Consider the following 17826-nt stretch of genomic DNA (forward strand, 5'->3'; position numbering starts at 1 on the left):
AGGAAACCACTGAGCATGATAAGAAATGTGATTTTAAGGTTGATGTAAAATGTTTGAAACTTTACCACATGACATTGTAGGACAGCTCAGAAGTTGGTGTTGAGAAAATATTTCTATCATTAAAAGGATGATTCTCAATTGAGAAGCGAAATAGACATTTTATGTCAAAAAATATTTTAATTTTTTGCAAATTTGTGAAGTTTCACCACATATGGGATAATATCATGGGAACCTTTTGAATATCCTAGGCATAGTGTCCAGCTTCAACTTGGGCACCTTGCACTGCAGCAACACAATGTCCCCATTCACCACAAACTTATATCGAATGAAGGACATACATGTGATTGAAATGTTTCTCGCAGACTTGCATGTTTGGCGAATAAAAAGAGAAGCCATCATCTTCTTTTCGGGGACGTCTCCACTTTTCTTGCTGTTTGGACGGGAAACAAAAAGTGTTAGCCAGATCGGCAGCCCGTCGCACAACCAGGTGAAAGCATCGCTCACAGGCACCACTTGCATGTTCACGAAAGCACGCATATTGACATGCTTTCACGCTGTGGCTGAAAAAATGCCAGAACAAGAAATTGATGCACCAAAACACTTTGCTTTCTATGCAGTTAGGAGGTGACTTGCCACTCTGCTGCATGCCAAAACGTGCTCGATGGGTGGTAGTTGAGGCTGCCAAGAGAAGGCGAGTGTAGCAGGGGGTGGATGTGGAAGGGTTAAGACGGCCACAGCTGGCACAGGACAGGGTTAATTGGAGAGTGGGCGCAATCAGGCTGAGGATGAGCATGCTCAGCTTTTGCTCCTTAATTGACAGCGTCTGACGGCAAGGTGAAAAATGAATATGATGACCAACAATAACATGTAAAAGGGAAAAAAAGAAATCAGGTCTGAAAATTATTTTAAAGTGCATAAAAAATGCAAAAAGTAATTTTGTAAGAACAACCTTTACAACATCTAAAGCTTAAAGAAATGCATCTAAAACAACCAAAGGCAAGGACGGAAAAACCACAGAAAACCAAGACCTGCAGGTGTCCTCCTAAAAAATGTCTCCCACCACTAAGCGCAATGGACGGTATGCTAACGCATTTGCTTACGATTTCCTTCCACAATCTCTCGCTCAAATCATGTCTTTTCTGCTCTTCTAAAATTTAGTTTTTTTGAGTTCAGGACAGCAATTCGTGCAACTTTTGCTATGGTTGACTAGGAATCTCCCTCCACTGTTGTGTAGATTTTGGCAGTGTTTGCGGTAAATGAGCTCACAGTTTTTGGGAGTCTGATAAACAACACATATCCTGCATTGCATCAACTTTTCCTGGTGTTTTATTGTACAAGTCAGTTGTTTTTCTCTTAGGAAATCTCGGACCCTATTGTGGTTTGAGAACACGGACATAGTCCTCGTGACGGTAGCTTCTACTTAATGCTCTGCAATGTCTTTCAAGTGCCACGGCCGCTCAATGGAGGCACATTTGGTGCGGCCCGTCGCGTCGCCTGAAAGAGCCGTATTGCGCCTAGTTCTCATCGCCACCGCTGCGGCGCCATCGCTCTGTGTTGAGTCCGGCCGGAAAGCTGTGCGCAGTGGCCGAGGCAGTGCTTTCGTTTAGGCGCCCGCGCGGTAGGCGCTTTATAATTTTAGCATTTATGAGCTGCATTTCACGTGATGTCACGTGCAAGTTTGCTATTGATAGCGTGATAGTGGCATGTCACCATCACTGGGCTTTTCCAAATCGCACGTGGACTTTCGTTTACACCGAGAATCGAGGCAGAAGCGCGCTTCGCCGAGCGGTCACCCATTCAGTTACGGGCGTTTCAACCACTGTAATAACTTATTACATATTACAGTCTTGAACTTGGGACAAGGTTTCGGGCCACTTATTCAACGTGCACTTTTTGTAAACTTACGTTTGAGGTCGTAACCATCAGCATTATAGTTCAGCCTGTTGCTCCGTTTTTGCTGGAAATAGTTTCAAGTGGGTACCACCATGTAAATATACTGCTGACACAAACTGTTGCAAAAAAAACACAAGACAGCCAGTTCAACCAGACGCCAGCAGGCTCAGCCAATGTTTTTCGTTTTATTTTGAAGTTACGCGATGCACCGAAGGAATTCAAGCCTATTTTACAAGCAAAGAACTTTTCTCGAAAGTGGTTTATGAGCAAGTATGATTTTTTCCACTGTAAGATTGATGTTTCCTGCCCAATTGGTCAGAATTGGTCGCATTAGTTTGGTTAGAAAGGCTTTGCAGAGGTCTTTGGTGTGACTGCGGTCTTCTCTCTCGCAAATCAACTCCGGACATTGCTCAAAATAGTGAAGAAGGGTTGAAACCAACATGTTGCATAGCTTGCTGCTTCTTCTGACCTCTGGGCACTTTATCACATTGCTAACAAAGGTGCATGTAAGCTTGCACAAGGCAACTATTTCTATTTTCAGATACCTCAGGCGTCCATCATCAAGATTCTTGATAAGTCCATAAATTTCTTCAATTGGCTTTGCTACTTGCAGTGGGGTTCTGCAAGAATCACAAGACACCTGAAAACGAGAACAAACGCTTAGGAAAAGGATGGGGACTGACATTAAACAAAATTAATGACACCGTAAAGTAAGCTGAATATATTTAGACTTTGGTTATATATAAAATAATGAAAATAAGGGTAAGCACTGAAAACAACAGCCAAAATAAAAAATGTTTCATGCAATTTCGTAAAAATATTCATACCTTCTGTTCACATGCACGTGCAAGGTAACCAGCCACGTATGTAATCGGTGCTAACTCTATGTCAGCTGCTGGTTCGCACCACACATGAATGAATCCAAGCTCATTAGAAAGCTCCCTCGCAGCAGACGTGATGGCAGCCGGCAAGGTACGACTTTCGCAATCATGAATGCCAAGTTTTACAGCTGTCGTTGCCTCAGAGTTGATAGGTGCATTTGCTGACTTTGATGCTTGCAAGATGCCAACCTGCACAAAGCATGGGGAAATGTGTATTGTCTACGTTTATTATCTTTTTTTTTGCAAATGGTACCTTCAATATTTTCTCTGATGTGAAAACTGCAGCCCTTGCGTCAACTCTGTCGTTCCCGCCATTGAATTGCCTTAGGCTGCTGAAAAGTGATTCTACAGGATCGCTGTTGAGGGCCTGCTTTAGGACGTATCGGAAGCTGAAAACAAGATATTTGATTAAATGCAATGCACTAGTGTAAGACACAGAAGACATCGTTGTAAAGATACTTACTTGATGTGATCAAGGAGGTACTCGATTAGTGCCACTGTTGATCTGGTTGTCGAGATTGTTGCTTCGTACGTTTCCTTGGTTAGCCTTTGCTTCGACGTGTCTCCTTGGGCCTGAATGTCTTCGACATAGCACAGAAAGTCCAACTCTAACCAAGAGAGTCGCTCGTCGTCTGACAGATAGAATGGCTCCTCTTGGTGTCTCCATGGCATTACTGATGCGGTGTTGTGCAAGGCATACCATTTTGATATCATTCTCATAAAAGTGATCGTGGCGGAACTGTCTTGAAAAGCACAAGCTTCAGGATGGCACAGCGGGCTGTCCTGGAGTAACTGAAGTGTAGCTATCGTAGGCGGGGAGAATATATCTGTTGCCCTGCGCACCTTTATTTTTTCAAGGTTGTTTGGCTCAACATGAGCCCGTGTGAGGAACTGAACAGGTTTAACGAGAAGTTTGGATTGAATGTCAAAATCTTCTTCAAGTGAAATCCACCTCGAATGGCCTACCCTCATCTACTAATTCTCTTTCAAGGAAGTTCGTGCGGAGATTTTTTTATCACGTGGTTTGGGTCGAACGCCAAAAAAAGGGGATCACTTTCCCTGAAAGGGTGAGGCACCGAGTGTACAAGTGCACCTTCCTCTGAAAGGCTCTTGAACAGGGCAACATTGGTTTGGTGGTTGTCCGCAACAATTCTTGCGTTGCGAAAACCAACCTCTTCAACTGACTGCATGACTTTCATTGTCATTGAATGAAGCTTGTCATTCTTGAGACAGCGGGTCATTTATTTATTTATTTTATTTATTTATTGATACTGCAATCCCGTAGTTGGGATTTTAGCAGGGTGGTGATACAAACTAGGCAGTTTAACAAAACAGCAAAGGTAAACAAAAATAACAGTGCAAGTTGAAGCTCTTCTGCACTATTGCGAATACAACAATTAAACATATACAACAGAACAGTGAAATAGCAAATGCAATAAAACTAGGTGATATGTTGCGAGAACAATGTCAGTGACGGCTGCAGCACTTCATTGTTAGTGAGGTTATTCCAATCGGAAATAGTTCATGGAAGGAATGAGTATTTAAAACAGTTATTTCGAACGCGAAAAGGAGTTAAAGCTAGTTGGTGTCGTTGTCGCGTCGCATATCCGGACGAAAAAACAAGCAAATCGGTGAGTTCTGTTCTGTAGTGTCTTTTGATTAATTGATACATAAATTTAAGTCGTGCACAACGATTTCGCTCAGTTATTGTCGGAAGGCCAGCTTGGATTAAAAGATGTGTTACTGATGTACGTCGGTAATTGTTATATATGTAGTGTGCCGCCCTCTCTTGAACCTTCTCTATTTTATTCATGTTTGTTTGGGTGAATGGGTCCCAAATGATAGCAGCATAATCTAAGGTAGGCAGAACAATACATTTGTAAGCAAGTAGGCGAACACATGGGGTAGACAACCGCAATGCCCGTCTCAAGAAAAACAATTTACGAAAAGCGTTACACGTTATAAAGTCAATATGTTTATTCCAGCTAAGAGTGTTAGTGACCCAAAGCCCTAGATATTTATATTCTGTTACTTCTGTCAGTGTCATGCCGTTAATACAATAATCGAAGGGTAAGACTTTCTTTTTGTGAGTGATTCTCATTAGCACAGTTTTTTCAAAGTTAATGGACACTTGCCATGCTTCACACCATGCGAAAACTGTTTGCAACGCATTATTAAGTAATAGCTGATCGGAGACATTTCTCACTTTTGGGTAAATAACACAGTCATCAGTGTAAAGTCTAATTTTCACAGGAATGTTAGCGACAATATCATTAATATATATTAAAAACAACAGAGGCCCAAGAACAGAGCCCTGAGGGACGCCAGAGTGAACTGTAAGCCTGTCAGAAGAATGATCATTAAAAACAACGAATTGTTCTCTGTTTGAAAGGTAGGCTGAAATCCATTTTACTAGTTGTTTGTGATGAAGTACTGTGTCTAATTTATAAAGTAACTTTTCGTGAGTAACCTTATCAAAAGCTTTCGAGAAGCCCATAAATATGGCATCAATCTGCGTTCCATTGTTAATTGACGAGGCAAAATCATGTATAGTTTCGACTAGCTGTGTACAAGTTGAGTAACCCCTCCTGAATCCATGCTGACACTTAGTAAAAAAATTATTAGCTTCGAGAAAGTTTGATATGTGATTGTGAATCATGTGTTCAAGTAGTTTACAAGCAGTCGATGTGAGTGAAATAGGGCGATAGTTCTTGATCAATCACTTGTCTCCAATTTTATGAAGCGGTTTCAGTCTATCAGTCCCCCAGTCTCTCGGAATTTGACCTTCATTTAAGAACCTTGTAAATAAAACAAACAAATATTTAGATGCCCATTGTGCATATCTTTTCAAAAAGGCATTAGGTATGTTCTCTGGTCCAGGTGATTTCTTTATATCAAGGCTAAGTAACATGTTTAAAATGCCATGCTTACTAATTACAAGGTCTTCTAGAGGCGGCAGTGAAGCTTCAAATTTTGGAAAGATATTATTGTCATCAGTAAATATGGACTTAAAATGTTCATTGAATACATTAGATAAATTTTGGAAAGATATTATTGTCATCAGTAAATATGGACTTAAAATGTTCATTGAATACATTAGATACTGTTTGTGCATCACTGACCAGAACACCATTGATTTCAAACTCATTATTGATCCTCGAGGTTGGAGAGACCAAACGCTAGAATTTCTCGGGATACTCTGATATAAAGTTGGGTAAAGATTCATTAAAGTAACGCTCTTTGTCAGTGACAGTGCTCTGTTTTAGTTGAGAACTAAGCAACAGGATTTTTTGTTCTGATTTTGGAGAATAACTATTTGCTTTTTTCTCTTTCATCTGTTTCAGTTATCTTTTTAGCTGCAGTGTCGCCCGAGAAATCCATGGGTTTTTTGTTATCTTTTTAACAATAACCGGCACGTGGCATTCAATGCATTCATGTATCATAGCTTTAAGCCAGTCCCAAAGTTTGTGAACACTGTGAGTGTTATTACAAAACATATCAAAATTGAAGGAAAGAATATCAACAATGGAAACATCATCAGCTCGAGAGAAGTTTCTAAAATGGATTTCAGAGCAATTTTTATCAATAGTCAGGCCGGAGAGGGTTAGTGGAACGGCCTTATGATCAGAGATATCGGGTATCACTACACATTTAGCTGTATCTAAAATTGTGCCAGAAACAAAGAAAAGGTCTAGCATGGATTTTAATTCCCTTGTATTCGGGTCGGGTGCTCTACAATTTGTGTCAAGTCATATGAGAACGCTATATCAAGCATGGCCTCACTTGATTCATCACTATGGGTTTTGATTGCGAAAGTTGGCCTGTCAATATTCGGTAAATTGAAATCGCCGGCTAAAATAATTCGATAATTTGGCTTAACAAAAGTTCTCATATAATCTCCTAGGTTATTTAAAACACTGACCAGTGATCCAGGCGGTCTATACAAAGCCCCTACAATATACCGGACATTGTTGTGGTATGCCTTACAGAAAATGCATTCAATATTAGGCACATCAGGCATGCTCAGTATATTTAAATAATTTTTAAAGATTATGGCAACTCCTCCTCCTTTGCTACCACGGTCTTTCCTAAGTATACACTGTAGTCAGCTGGCGCAAATTCGCTATAGTAAACGGTTTCATTTAACTACGTCTCCGTTAAAACCGCGATATCTGGATCTTCGCAAAGTAAAATTCCTTCTAACTCACTAATTTTATTTATCATGCTTCTGCAGTTTACATTTAATATTTTTAGTGATTTAGGAACGTGCTTGTGCTGTCAGTTATTTTTACTGTTTAACTTGAAACGGGCACCTTTCACTTCATCCCAGCCGTACATTACACTGTCAACAGACAATTTATTGTGCACCAATTTCACCTTGGCCCCATTATCTTTTTCCTGTGTGGCACTCTTCCACAGGTGCTTTCGTATTTCCCGCATTTTGGTAGAAAAGTCTTCAGAGATTGAAATTGCGGAAACCTTTAGCTTGTAGGCTGATTTTAATGCCGAAACCTTTTCTCGGTAATTTATAAATTTCACTATCACGGGGCGTTTCTTATCTCCAATTTTGCGACCAAGTCTATGACACCTCTCAATGCCTGTGACAGTTAACTCTAATTTGCCTTGAAAGACCTCAGTAATAAGTATTCTTTCAAGATCAGCCACTGTCTCTTCATCCTCCTCAGCTAATCCGTATATAACTAAATTGTTTGTGCGACTCCTATTTTCCAAGTCATCGACTTTGGAGATGAGTGCTGATAACTGCTTATCAACCTTCTCGACAGTGTCCTCTATTACATTCACACGGTTGTTTAACGCGTTCAAACCTATCAGCTGTTTTTCAAGACCTTCTATGCGGTCGGTCAGAGCTGAAATGTTCCGCTCAATATCGGTTTGAGAACAACGTAAAGCTTCCACGGCTGCGGTCAATTTTCCCTGGCCGTCCAGTAATTCTGAAAGCATTTCTTTTTCTGTAGGGCCCGGATTTCCCTCTACATCGCCACACACCAACAGGTCTCTTGGTATAGAAATGACATAGTCGAAAACATTCATCAAAGGTAGTGGGCTGGGCAGCAGCACCAAGAAGCGGTTATCACTTTGATAGCATTTAGTAGGTAAATACCGACTAACCTGCAGCACAAAATAGAAAGGGTTCCTTAGCATGCTGCCGCTGAGGCTGCTGCCATGCCCACTGATGAGGCTCGGTGCTGTCTCTCCTTTTATAGCTGGGAATCGGGTCATGTGGTCTGATGTAACCGCTGTTGGCATAGGCGTGGCGATAACTGGCGCTGTCGGATCATCCACAAGGCAGATGTCACCGACACGTGTCGACGATACTGGATACGCCCCAAGGCTTTCATTGTGGCGTAATGCAGCGCGGAAACTGCATGATGATAGCTCAGTTCGCAGCAGAACCGCCATAACCTGTAGCACAAAACAGAAAGGGTTCCTTAGCATGTTGCCGCTGAGGCTGCTGCCATGCCCACTCTAACTTTTTGGGGTATAGCCATTTCATCAATGATTAATGAACAATAAGCCTCTTGCGGCACACTCAGGTTTTTGTACTCCACACGAAGACGTTCCTTGAGGAGGGATGTCACTCCAATCTCTCCTGTTGACTGACCAACATACTTCTGCAGGGTGGTACGGCACGGCAGCTTAAATAGACCCCTTGATCGGACGTGCTCGTAGCCTTTGTTTGAGCACGCATTCTAAAGTACGCACTCTCTCAGAACAGGTTCACTGTACACATTTTTTTGGTTGTAACAGTTGGCAACTTGATTTTTGATGAAGAGAGTGGTTTTGTCACTTGCTTCAGCTGATTTTAGTAACCTCACTAAGTCCTGAACCGCCTCGTTTTCTTCATAACCTAGCAAGCACTCTTTCATTTTGTCGTGCTCGGCTTGCAGTTTTTGCGGCACTTTTCCTTGACGAGCGACTTTCGATTTCAGCCTGTTCTCGGTCTTCTTTGCATCGTCCATCACGCTCGCGAGATAAAATGCAGTCTGACAAACCTCATCAACCAGCAAAACATTTTTGCTACAAATTAGCAACCTAGGCTGGCCTGCATCCTCCATTAACAGGGTACTTTCGGTGCTCATTTGCGTGCTTACTTCAGGAGCAACATCATGGTCGCAATCAGAAAGGCGAGATCCACTCACATTTGGGTCCCCCCTGGAGCCGTGGCACTCAGCGGGAGTTCTCTGAACTGTGCCATCAGCAGAGCGATCAACTTGAGGTCTCTTCTTTCGTTGCGAACTTGCTGGTTGCATATAATGAGGGTAGTTCGGGAACATGGAGGGGACGGCTGACGGGAGCAGAACTTTCAGTTTTGTGTTCTTCCTGTAGTCGTCATCTGTAAAGTGCAAGGAGCATACCAGTGACTTGTCACTTGGCTCCCACCTGCTTTTATCTCCACCCGAGCCTTCCCGAGATAAGTTTTTCAGCCACGCTGCTCGACGATGTGGATCGCACGGGAACTCATGGTGACCGATCTTCAGATATTTTTTTACGTTTGTGGTGCACAGCGGCATGCAGCAGTTGCGTGGCATGGTGTCGCATACGCTTAGGACGCTGTTGACACAGGCACCGATGACAAGCATGCAGAACTAGCAGAACCACGCGGTCATGCAGAGCAGTTACAGCAAAAACACATGCTAACACAGCCAGCGCACTCCTTCCGTGTCGTCTGACCGTCCGTGCCGGCGGCGGCTTGTCACGGAGTGGTGGCGCCCCCGGGGAGAATGACGCGCTTCCCCAGCCATTGAGGCGCGACGTGACGGGCCGCACCCAGTGCGCTCATTGAGCGGCTGTGCAAGTGCACATACCTGAGAATGAGAACTACGTTGCTACTGATTTGAGATCCTACAATAGAAAAGAAGATACTGCAAAGGAAGAATGCTTCTCCTCTGAACAAAGAACAAAAGAAAGAATCATAAGTGATGGCGTTGCCTACATGAAGACAAGTGTTGGATGCAGTCTTTCGAACAAGCTACACCCTCAGAAGATTCCAAGCATTGGTAAGGATAATGAGCTTGTACTGCTACAGGCCCATAGAGAGGGTGGTTTTGCTGCTGTATATTTCATGACAAGTCTTCAACTGCTATTCATAAGCATGTAAGAACAAAAAAGGATGAGCCCTTCAAATTCTGGAAGATTTTGCATCTACATGGCAAAGAAAGCAAAAGGAAAGCTTCTGAAATATTCTTCGCTGTGAAGCCTGGTTCTGGAAGGGGCAACTTGGCAACACCTTGTTAGTCAATACCTGGCGAGCAATGACCGTTTCCTTGTGCGTAGTTAATCGGACGTGCTGAAGCAATTAGACTTTGCCACCTCATGAGTACACTGTGTTCTCCATCGACATTGAACAACTTTATTTTTCGGTTCCTCACCAAGGACTGTAAGAGATAAGATCCAGTCAGCAGGCGAAGTCCGCTTTCAGAATGCTGCAGGAACAAGTGCGGATAATTTAATTGTTGGCATTTTACCTAAACGAAACCACTATTTTGTACAATGGAAAGTTTCCTTTTTTTCTGTTTTTATTGGTCATCAGATATTACTTTTCATGCCAGTACTGACTGGATTTTTGTGCTGGTGTAGCATAGTGTTGGAGATGGAGGGGCCCTTGAGTAGGCGGACTCGTTCAGCCCCGCAGGTCCCGGCTCCGAAGGACGTTGTCGGAATCCATTAAGAAGGAAACTGTACACTAGGTTTATTTACATTTTTACAAGCATAAAGATCAAAAGTGAGGATTTCTTTACTGCACTTGCTGTCTAGTTTTATAGCATTCCTCTTCCCGAAATTCTCCAGGTTGAGGACGCCCTCTCTGGGGTGGGAGTGGCCTGAAACTTTCACTTGTTCGCACAGACTCATACCACCACACACATGGACACATGTTGAGCATGGGAGAAAGGGGGATGCCATTGGAGTAATGTCTTCTGGCCAGCTGAAGGTTCCCACGTGCTGCCGACACCAATTGGTCAGATGACAAACGATGCGCATGGCCAGAACGCAAGGATGGGAAGAGGGCCCGAAAGCGGTTCATTGTCCTTAGAGATGCTTGCGATGGTTAGGGACTATGACCGCCAGCCCACCGCAGTGCTCGGCACGCCGAAGAGCCACCGGCAACGAGGCCCTTTTGTTCCCCGACATAGTCACAATGATTGGGGAAGACAACGTCCGCTTGTTCGTTGCAGCGGCGTCTGAGGCTTCGGAAAGGGGCCTGGTTGTGCCTAAACTTCAGGCCTCCGCTCTTTCGGGTCCCATACTCCGACCGGACAAAGCTTGGTAATTGGAACCAGCTGACACCTGGGTCTTCTCCATGTGGTCCTTGACGGCAGGCCTGGGAGCGATCATCATCGAGTTGCTCGGAGCCACCCAGCAGAAACAGACGTCCTGGCTGCCAGAAGGCGAGACTTGCTGTCGCCGTTGCTAATAACCAGACTTGCTGTCGCTGTTCTTAATGGTAGTTAGCGTCTTGGTCCTGTTTTGTTTTTTCTTGCTCTTAGATGGCGATGTTAACAAATTGGTCAGTGAATTTCTCCCCATTCCTTGCTTATGGTATTTTGCTAATCCGATGTACTGCGTCAGCAGTGATTCAAGGAGATAGTGATAGATTGTTGTTTGTAACTTAGATGTATCTGTTGATAGATTGTTGTTTGTAACTTAGATGTATCTGTGATGCAGCTAGGTTGTCGTACAAGAAAAGCAGGCTTGATGCGAAATAAAATCAGTTGCAAGTGGCGCTGGTCCTGTGATTTGTGTTTCTTTTCTCTCCCCGTTGGTTATGCCTTGTTCATATTAGTTCTTAAAGGAGACAAACTTTGTTCTCGATGTCCCGAAGAACTTTTCCATATTACTTGTTGACAGTGAGTTGCCGTCTGCTTGTAATCACAGTCTTCTGTGTTGTCACTAGCAAAGAGTTGAGGGTTGATGTTCCATGTGAAGCAATATTTGTCAGTTGGACTGAATCAGTCCTTGTGCATTCAGCAGGAATCCCCCAGAGGTTTCCTACGTTTTGGTTGCGCTTTGTGAAGAGGCACAGCACACGTAATGCTTGGTACTGGTGGCAGCAGCACAGGTGGCAGCAGCAAAATCGGAGAGAGCACTGGACTTCAACACCCATCTTGTCTGGCGTTTTCATATTCGTCCGGCTCGAAAGGAAGCTAGAAATGTAAACATGGAAGCAAGACATGTAGTACAAGCAGTACATGAGACAAACGCATATTTAAAGGCTATGCTGACTTATTAAGCAGAGGCACTAATATTACGAGAAAAATTGGTATACCTCTTTCCTTACCATGGAAAAATGACTGATTTTCAGTGCTTTAAAGTTCATGGGGGTTTAACGTGCCAAAGCGGTACGATGCAGTGAAGGGCTCCGAAAATTTCGACCAGCTGGGGTTCTTTAACGTGCACTAATATCGAACAGTACACGGGCCTCTAAAATTTCGCCTCCATCGAAATGTGGCCGCCGCGGCTGAGATTGAACCCACATTTTTTGGGTCAGCAGCCCAGCGCCATTACCACTGAGCCACCGCGGTGGCTCCTTTTTGTTTTAAAATAAAAATTATTTCTTCAAGAAGGGCTGAATGCACCGCGAATTGTAATACTTCGAACTGTAGCTTATTGGTTTTACTTTTGAACGAAGAAAACGCCAGTTACGTGTGCAATACTTTTCAAAATTGTTCGGTTAAACATGCTGGTAGCACACAAAAATGGATACAAGCAAAACAAAAATAAGGGTCTGCACTGAGCCAGAAATTTATTACAAAAAAATTAAAGCTTACAAATTATTGCACGTGTTCTTAGCTACCATTCTTGCGATTTTCAGCTGCTTGCATAATACACTGCACTTTCCGTGGCTTTTCAAGCTGGGCAATATGACTACTGTAGCACTAAAGAAAGCAGTCACGTGTGGACTTGAGGTGCAGGTAGATGTGGGATGTGCTGTGCAATACACTTGGTCCGAGTTCTGTTCTTGTTTTTTTTTGTAGCAAAGCTTGCAAAGTTTCTACTTTTCCATTCATCATCATTTATTGATCCCTTAAGGACCCTTCACAGGGTATTACATAAGGGGGGCGAAGTACGTAGGACAATACAAGAACAAAGCCAAAGAGGTGCAAAAAAAAGAAAAACAAATCTAGTAAAACATAAATATAAACATACAATGAGTGCAATTAGGACAACGAATACAATCAGTAACATCAAATGAGAATACAATTAAAACAGTAAAAAAAAATTTAGTCGAGTAGAGAAGGGGATTTACAAACGAGTTGCTCATGCACATCAATCTAAGGGCGAGAAAAGAAATATAGACAAATTTAATGTTCAAAGACAGACAGTAACCGGTGTTTGAATTTGACAGGGTCACTTTCCATGACAGTAGAATCTGGCAATTCATTCTATTCCTGTATTGAAATTGGTAGAAATGACTTATTAAAAGCAGACATTGATCCATGCAGGCGCTGTATACTTAAGCTATTGAATAAGCGTCGAGATGAACGTGCTGGTGGGTGAAGAAAAGATTGGTGCAGATGCGTGAAATGATAGAATATCTTCTGAAAGAGGCATAGTCGTGATATCTTGCGGCGAAAGACCAATGCGGGGAGATCCAGTGATGATTTTATACTGCTGATACTGATTTTGTCCTGCACAGATTCTAAAGATTTGATGAGATAAGTCTGATGTGGACACCAGGTTGCGCATGCGTATTCGAGTTTGGATCGTACGAAGGTTTCATATGCCAGTTTACGGACGGCCGGGGGCGACAACGATAATGTTCTTCGAATAAAGCCCAGTGTTTTGGTGCACTCAGCGACCAATTTAATGGTATGCTGGGACCAGTTTAGATTGCTTGAGATTAGATACCGAGCTAACGATACGTTAGTACTTGTGAAATATTGACTGAGTTTAAAGAGTACACGTAGGCGAAGTTAGAGCGTTTGCTCGAAACTTGCATAAACTTCCATTTGGGAGCTTAAGCTGCATCAGCCACTTATTGCACCAGTCATTTATTAAAAGTAAGTTATCCTGAGGTGTGGTCTGGTTGGTTTGAGATGAAATTCGGCGGTAGAGGACACAGTCATCTGCGAAGAGACGTATTGATGATGAAATGCCACAAGGGAGGTCGCTAATATAGATGAGAAAAAGAAGCGGGCCAAGGACTGAGCCCTGTGGAACGTCATAAAGAACTTTGGTTGAGGCTGAAGGATGCCCTCCTATGACGGTGAACTCAAAGCGGTTGGTGAGGAAGCATTTGATCCATGATAAGATTAATTGGTCCAGGCTGAGAGAAGAAAGTTTACAGATGAGTCGCAAGTGAGGAACACGATCAAAAGCATTAGAAAAGTCTAAGAATATAACATCAGTTTGAAGAAATGAATCAAGGTTTAAATGAAGATCAGTGGTGAATTCAAAAAGCTGCGACTCGCAAAGACCAGAGCGGAAACCGTGCTGATTAGCGGAGAAGAATGCGTTGTTATCAATGTGTACGGAAACTTGAGAATAAGTGATGTGTTCCATTAGTTTGCAGGCAGTACATTTTAAAGATATTGAGCGATAATTTGATGGATGAGACCGGTTGCCACTTTTAAATACAGGAACTACTTTGCTAATTTTCCAATATGTTGGAAGAGCACTTTGAGCGAAGGACTAGGCAAATATTATCTGCAATATATAGCTGGTTGGGACTTTGGTGGCTTTAAGTATTTGGGCATAAATGCTATCAGCACCGGGGCTACATGATAATTTAAGCTTGTCGATAAGCTTTTCTATACCTTCCGCAGTGACTGTAATGGGCGGCATCCGTGAAAAACTGGTGCCAGGAAAGTTGGGAATATTATCTTTCGGCTCATGGGTAAAAACTGAAGAAAAGTATGAGTTCATTACATCGGATCGTTCATCTGGCTGCACATGTGAACCATCCGAGTTAAAAAGTGATATGTTGTGCATATGATGACTAACCGGGGAAAGAAGATTCCAAAACTTTTGGGGATTTTTGTTCATTATGTGCAGAAGATCCGTGTGGAATAACTTCCTTTTGGACTGCTTCAGTAGGTTAGCATAGTCATTGAGACACGTGAAATATTGTTCCCACCTGACAGCTGAGTTGGATAGCTTAGCAATGCGAAAAAGGCGTTTTTTCTTAAGTGAAAGCCTCTTTAAGGTACCACTGAACCATGGCTTTCCTGCATCGCCACGGATGGAAATGACTGGGACTTGGGTTTCAATTAATGTCAAAAGTTTCTGCTTGAATAATAACCAATTTTGGTTGACAGGTGTCGAAGAAGCAAGCTGTTGGAAAGTGTGGAAGAAGTTGTCCAGTTCGGTGTTTATAAGAGGGAAATTTGCCCTCTTGTAATCATGGATAACTTTAGTGGAAGGGTAGCGAAGCTTCTTTGGCACTGCTACATTAAATAACATTAGGTTGTGATCACTGAGACAGTTTATTAAAGACATTGAGTGGATCATTTCTGGATTCGAAACAAAAACCAGGTCAAGCGTGTTGCTGATCCTAGTTGGCATGTTAACTGTCTGGGTGAGATTAAACAAAAGTGCAAAATCAATAAATTCTTTGGATTGACGAGAAGTGGCGGTTAAATTATCCCAAACAATGTCTGTGTAATTGAAATCTAAACAAAGTATAAAATTTGCTCTGGGAAAGCGGCTGTTTAAGTCTAGAAGTACCGAGTGCAGTTCATTGACGAAGGAAAGATCACAATCAGGTGCTCGATAGCACGCGATGAGTATGATAGAGCTTCCAGGAAGGGATAAGTTTACGCTGAGGATTTCATGATGACTTTCAATATCAGTAGTAAATGAAGGCATGGCTCGATTAACGAAAACTAGGATACCACTGCCTTTGCATCCCACCCTGTCACGCCTGTGTATAGTGAATGACACATTATTCAGCAGCTCTTCGGATGAGATATCAGGGGTTAGCCAAGTTTCTGTAAAAATAGCAATATCAGTGAGGTTATCTTCGAGGATGGCTTCGACGCAGTCCTTTTTGGGTAAGTAGCTACCGATGTTTCTGAGAAAGCTGATATGTCGTGGTGCGCAGCTGCGCATATGCCGTATTGTACCGGCTGATACGATGCAGATTGAGGAGGCTTTGAACTATTCAGTGAATGCTATGATTTCAACTCGTGGACAGAATCTGACTCGGCATCGTAGGTGTACTGCTTTTTTCCCATGACCAACTTATCAAAGCGTATCTTAAAAGATAAGTTACTATCGAGGCCATATGAGTATAGTTTTGCTCGAGCTGTACGTACACGCCCTGAATAATCTTCCCGAATTGAAAATGTGGTTTCCTTTAGCTTAGATCCGGCGGAAAGAATGTTTGACTTGGTTTTAAAGCTAGGTAGTTTAACAATAATGGGACGTTTTCTATCTTCGCAGAAGCAGCCAAGTCGGTGAGCTCGCTCAATATCTGAGCTCTGGATAGGTACTTCAAGGTGCTCAGCGCAGAAAAGATACGACTTCCGATTTGGACTTCGCCCACGTTTCTTCACTGGAGTCGGCTTCCGAAAAAAAGCAGATAGTTGCAGCGAAGTCGGTTCTCGGAATCGTCGCACTTCCCTGCGAGCACCTTAACTTTGGCGGGCAGCTTTTCAATGACAGTGCTAGCGGTAGGTTGGTCGTCAGAATGGCAAGCTTCCACTTATTTTTTCTAGTATGTCAACACGGCTCGAAAGATGGCTGACAAGGGATTCGATATTTGTTTGGGCAGAACGTATCAAAGCAAGCTCGGACAACATGGTGTTTCGTGAGAGCTCCATTCGTGCATTGGCCTCTGATATGGATTCAAGCGTTGGCAGTCCAGGGTTCAACTCAGTGTCACCAGACAAAGCAAGTAAAAGCAAAACCAGGTGTGCATTGACACAGAAAGAACAAAGCATCGGGCCTAACAGATTCCGCCAACTGTCAAGGGTGTCAAGGGGGCACGACACCATAAGTAAGAAAGGATCATTACACCGAAGGCATTTAGCGTTCGGAAGATAGCTGACCTGCAGCAGTATAGGCATCTCTGTGACCTTGCTCGTAGCGGTGGAGTGCCCCAACTGGCCTCTGCGCAGCGGCTGATTATATAGGCTAGGCGGACCACCCGCGCTGATAGTAGCGTTCGGTTGCCAGGCGAAGAAGCTGTCGATGTCAGGAGAGTGGATGGTGTCGTGGCTGTCCGTCGTGTGGGGATCAGGAAACCAGCAGTCCGGGTCGCTGAAGGGTAAAACCTGGTTGGTGTCGGCCGAAAGGACATTGCTGAATTCCCAGGGGAACGTCAAGAGCAGGAAAACCTGCAGCAGAATAGGCATCTCTGTGGCATCTTTGGTTGGTTTTGAAATGGGTTCTATGGGTGAAATGGGGTTATGGCTTTCTTGACATTGTCATAATCAAAAATCTGCTTGAGCATTTGATGAAATATCTTCGCAGTATGTTGCAAAGACCCTAAACCACCAAGTAACACCACTCTCATCATTTACCAATCGGTGCTCTGCATAAAATATGTGAGCGGTCAAATGAAATGCGCAAGCACGCGGCGATGTCATGGGCCTCTGAGACGAAGTCTCTCAGAATCAGAACTGAAGTCCCATCATTCCACATTGTTGTCCAAGTCATCACTGCTGCTCTAAAAAAAAAAAAAGTGCTGAGTGTAGCTTTTTGCCTTTCAGGAGTGCGCGGCGCAACAGATGCCGTGATCGCTGACCAGCGGACTATGTCCGGTAAAAGTTTCATTTTTCGCGTTTCATTTTCACATTAGAAAATGCAAAAAAGAAAGAAAAAAAACCTGAAACCATAGAAATGTTGTTATGGCAGCAAACTAGATGGCGCAGCTTTTCCCGGAGTGCTGACTTTAATTTTTGTCGGCAGGTTCAAAGCGTTGGGTCATTTCATGACAGATGGCCTATGGCGTGGAAAACAGGTTTGGCCTTCCTTCACAAGATCATAATAAAAATCTGCTGGCGCATTTGGTACAGTATCTTGGCAATATGTTCGAAAGACCCTAAAGCACGAAATAAAGCCACTCTCATCATTTAGGAATCAAGTA

The 17826-nt window shown here is 43.2% G+C and overlaps 2 protein-coding genes across 4 annotated transcripts in view; one reads left to right on the forward strand and one right to left on the reverse strand.

The window, feature by feature from the left end:
- The window catches only part of Ube4B (Ubiquitination factor E4B), a 423977-nt gene that overhangs the window by 98470 nt on the left and 307681 nt on the right, over window positions 1-17826 (forward strand). For 2 of the 3 annotated variants that reach the window (XM_077655722.1, XM_077655720.1), the window contains exon 4: window positions 17450-17500. The exons of the other annotated variant lie outside the window; for it this stretch is intronic. In XM_077655722.1, the coding sequence (XP_077511848.1) occupies window positions 17450-17500 (51 nt within the window). The remainder of the gene's footprint in view (window positions 1-17449; window positions 17501-17826) is intronic. 3 annotated transcript variants of the gene reach the window in all.
- On the reverse strand, window positions 550-3446 carry LOC144119417 (uncharacterized). The gene is made up of 5 exons (XM_077652042.1): window positions 3238-3446; window positions 3028-3163; window positions 2721-2963; window positions 2299-2533; window positions 550-560 (listed from the first exon to the last, which is right to left on the reverse strand). Exons 1-5 carry the CDS (start codon window positions 3444-3446, stop codon window positions 550-552), a joined length of 834 nt encoding a protein of 277 aa, XP_077508168.1.

The sequence above is a fragment of the Amblyomma americanum genome, chromosome 2 (genome assembly GCF_052857255.1).
Source record: "Amblyomma americanum isolate KBUSLIRL-KWMA chromosome 2, ASM5285725v1, whole genome shotgun sequence".
Classification (NCBI taxonomy): domain Eukaryota; kingdom Metazoa; phylum Arthropoda; class Arachnida; order Ixodida; family Ixodidae; genus Amblyomma; species Amblyomma americanum.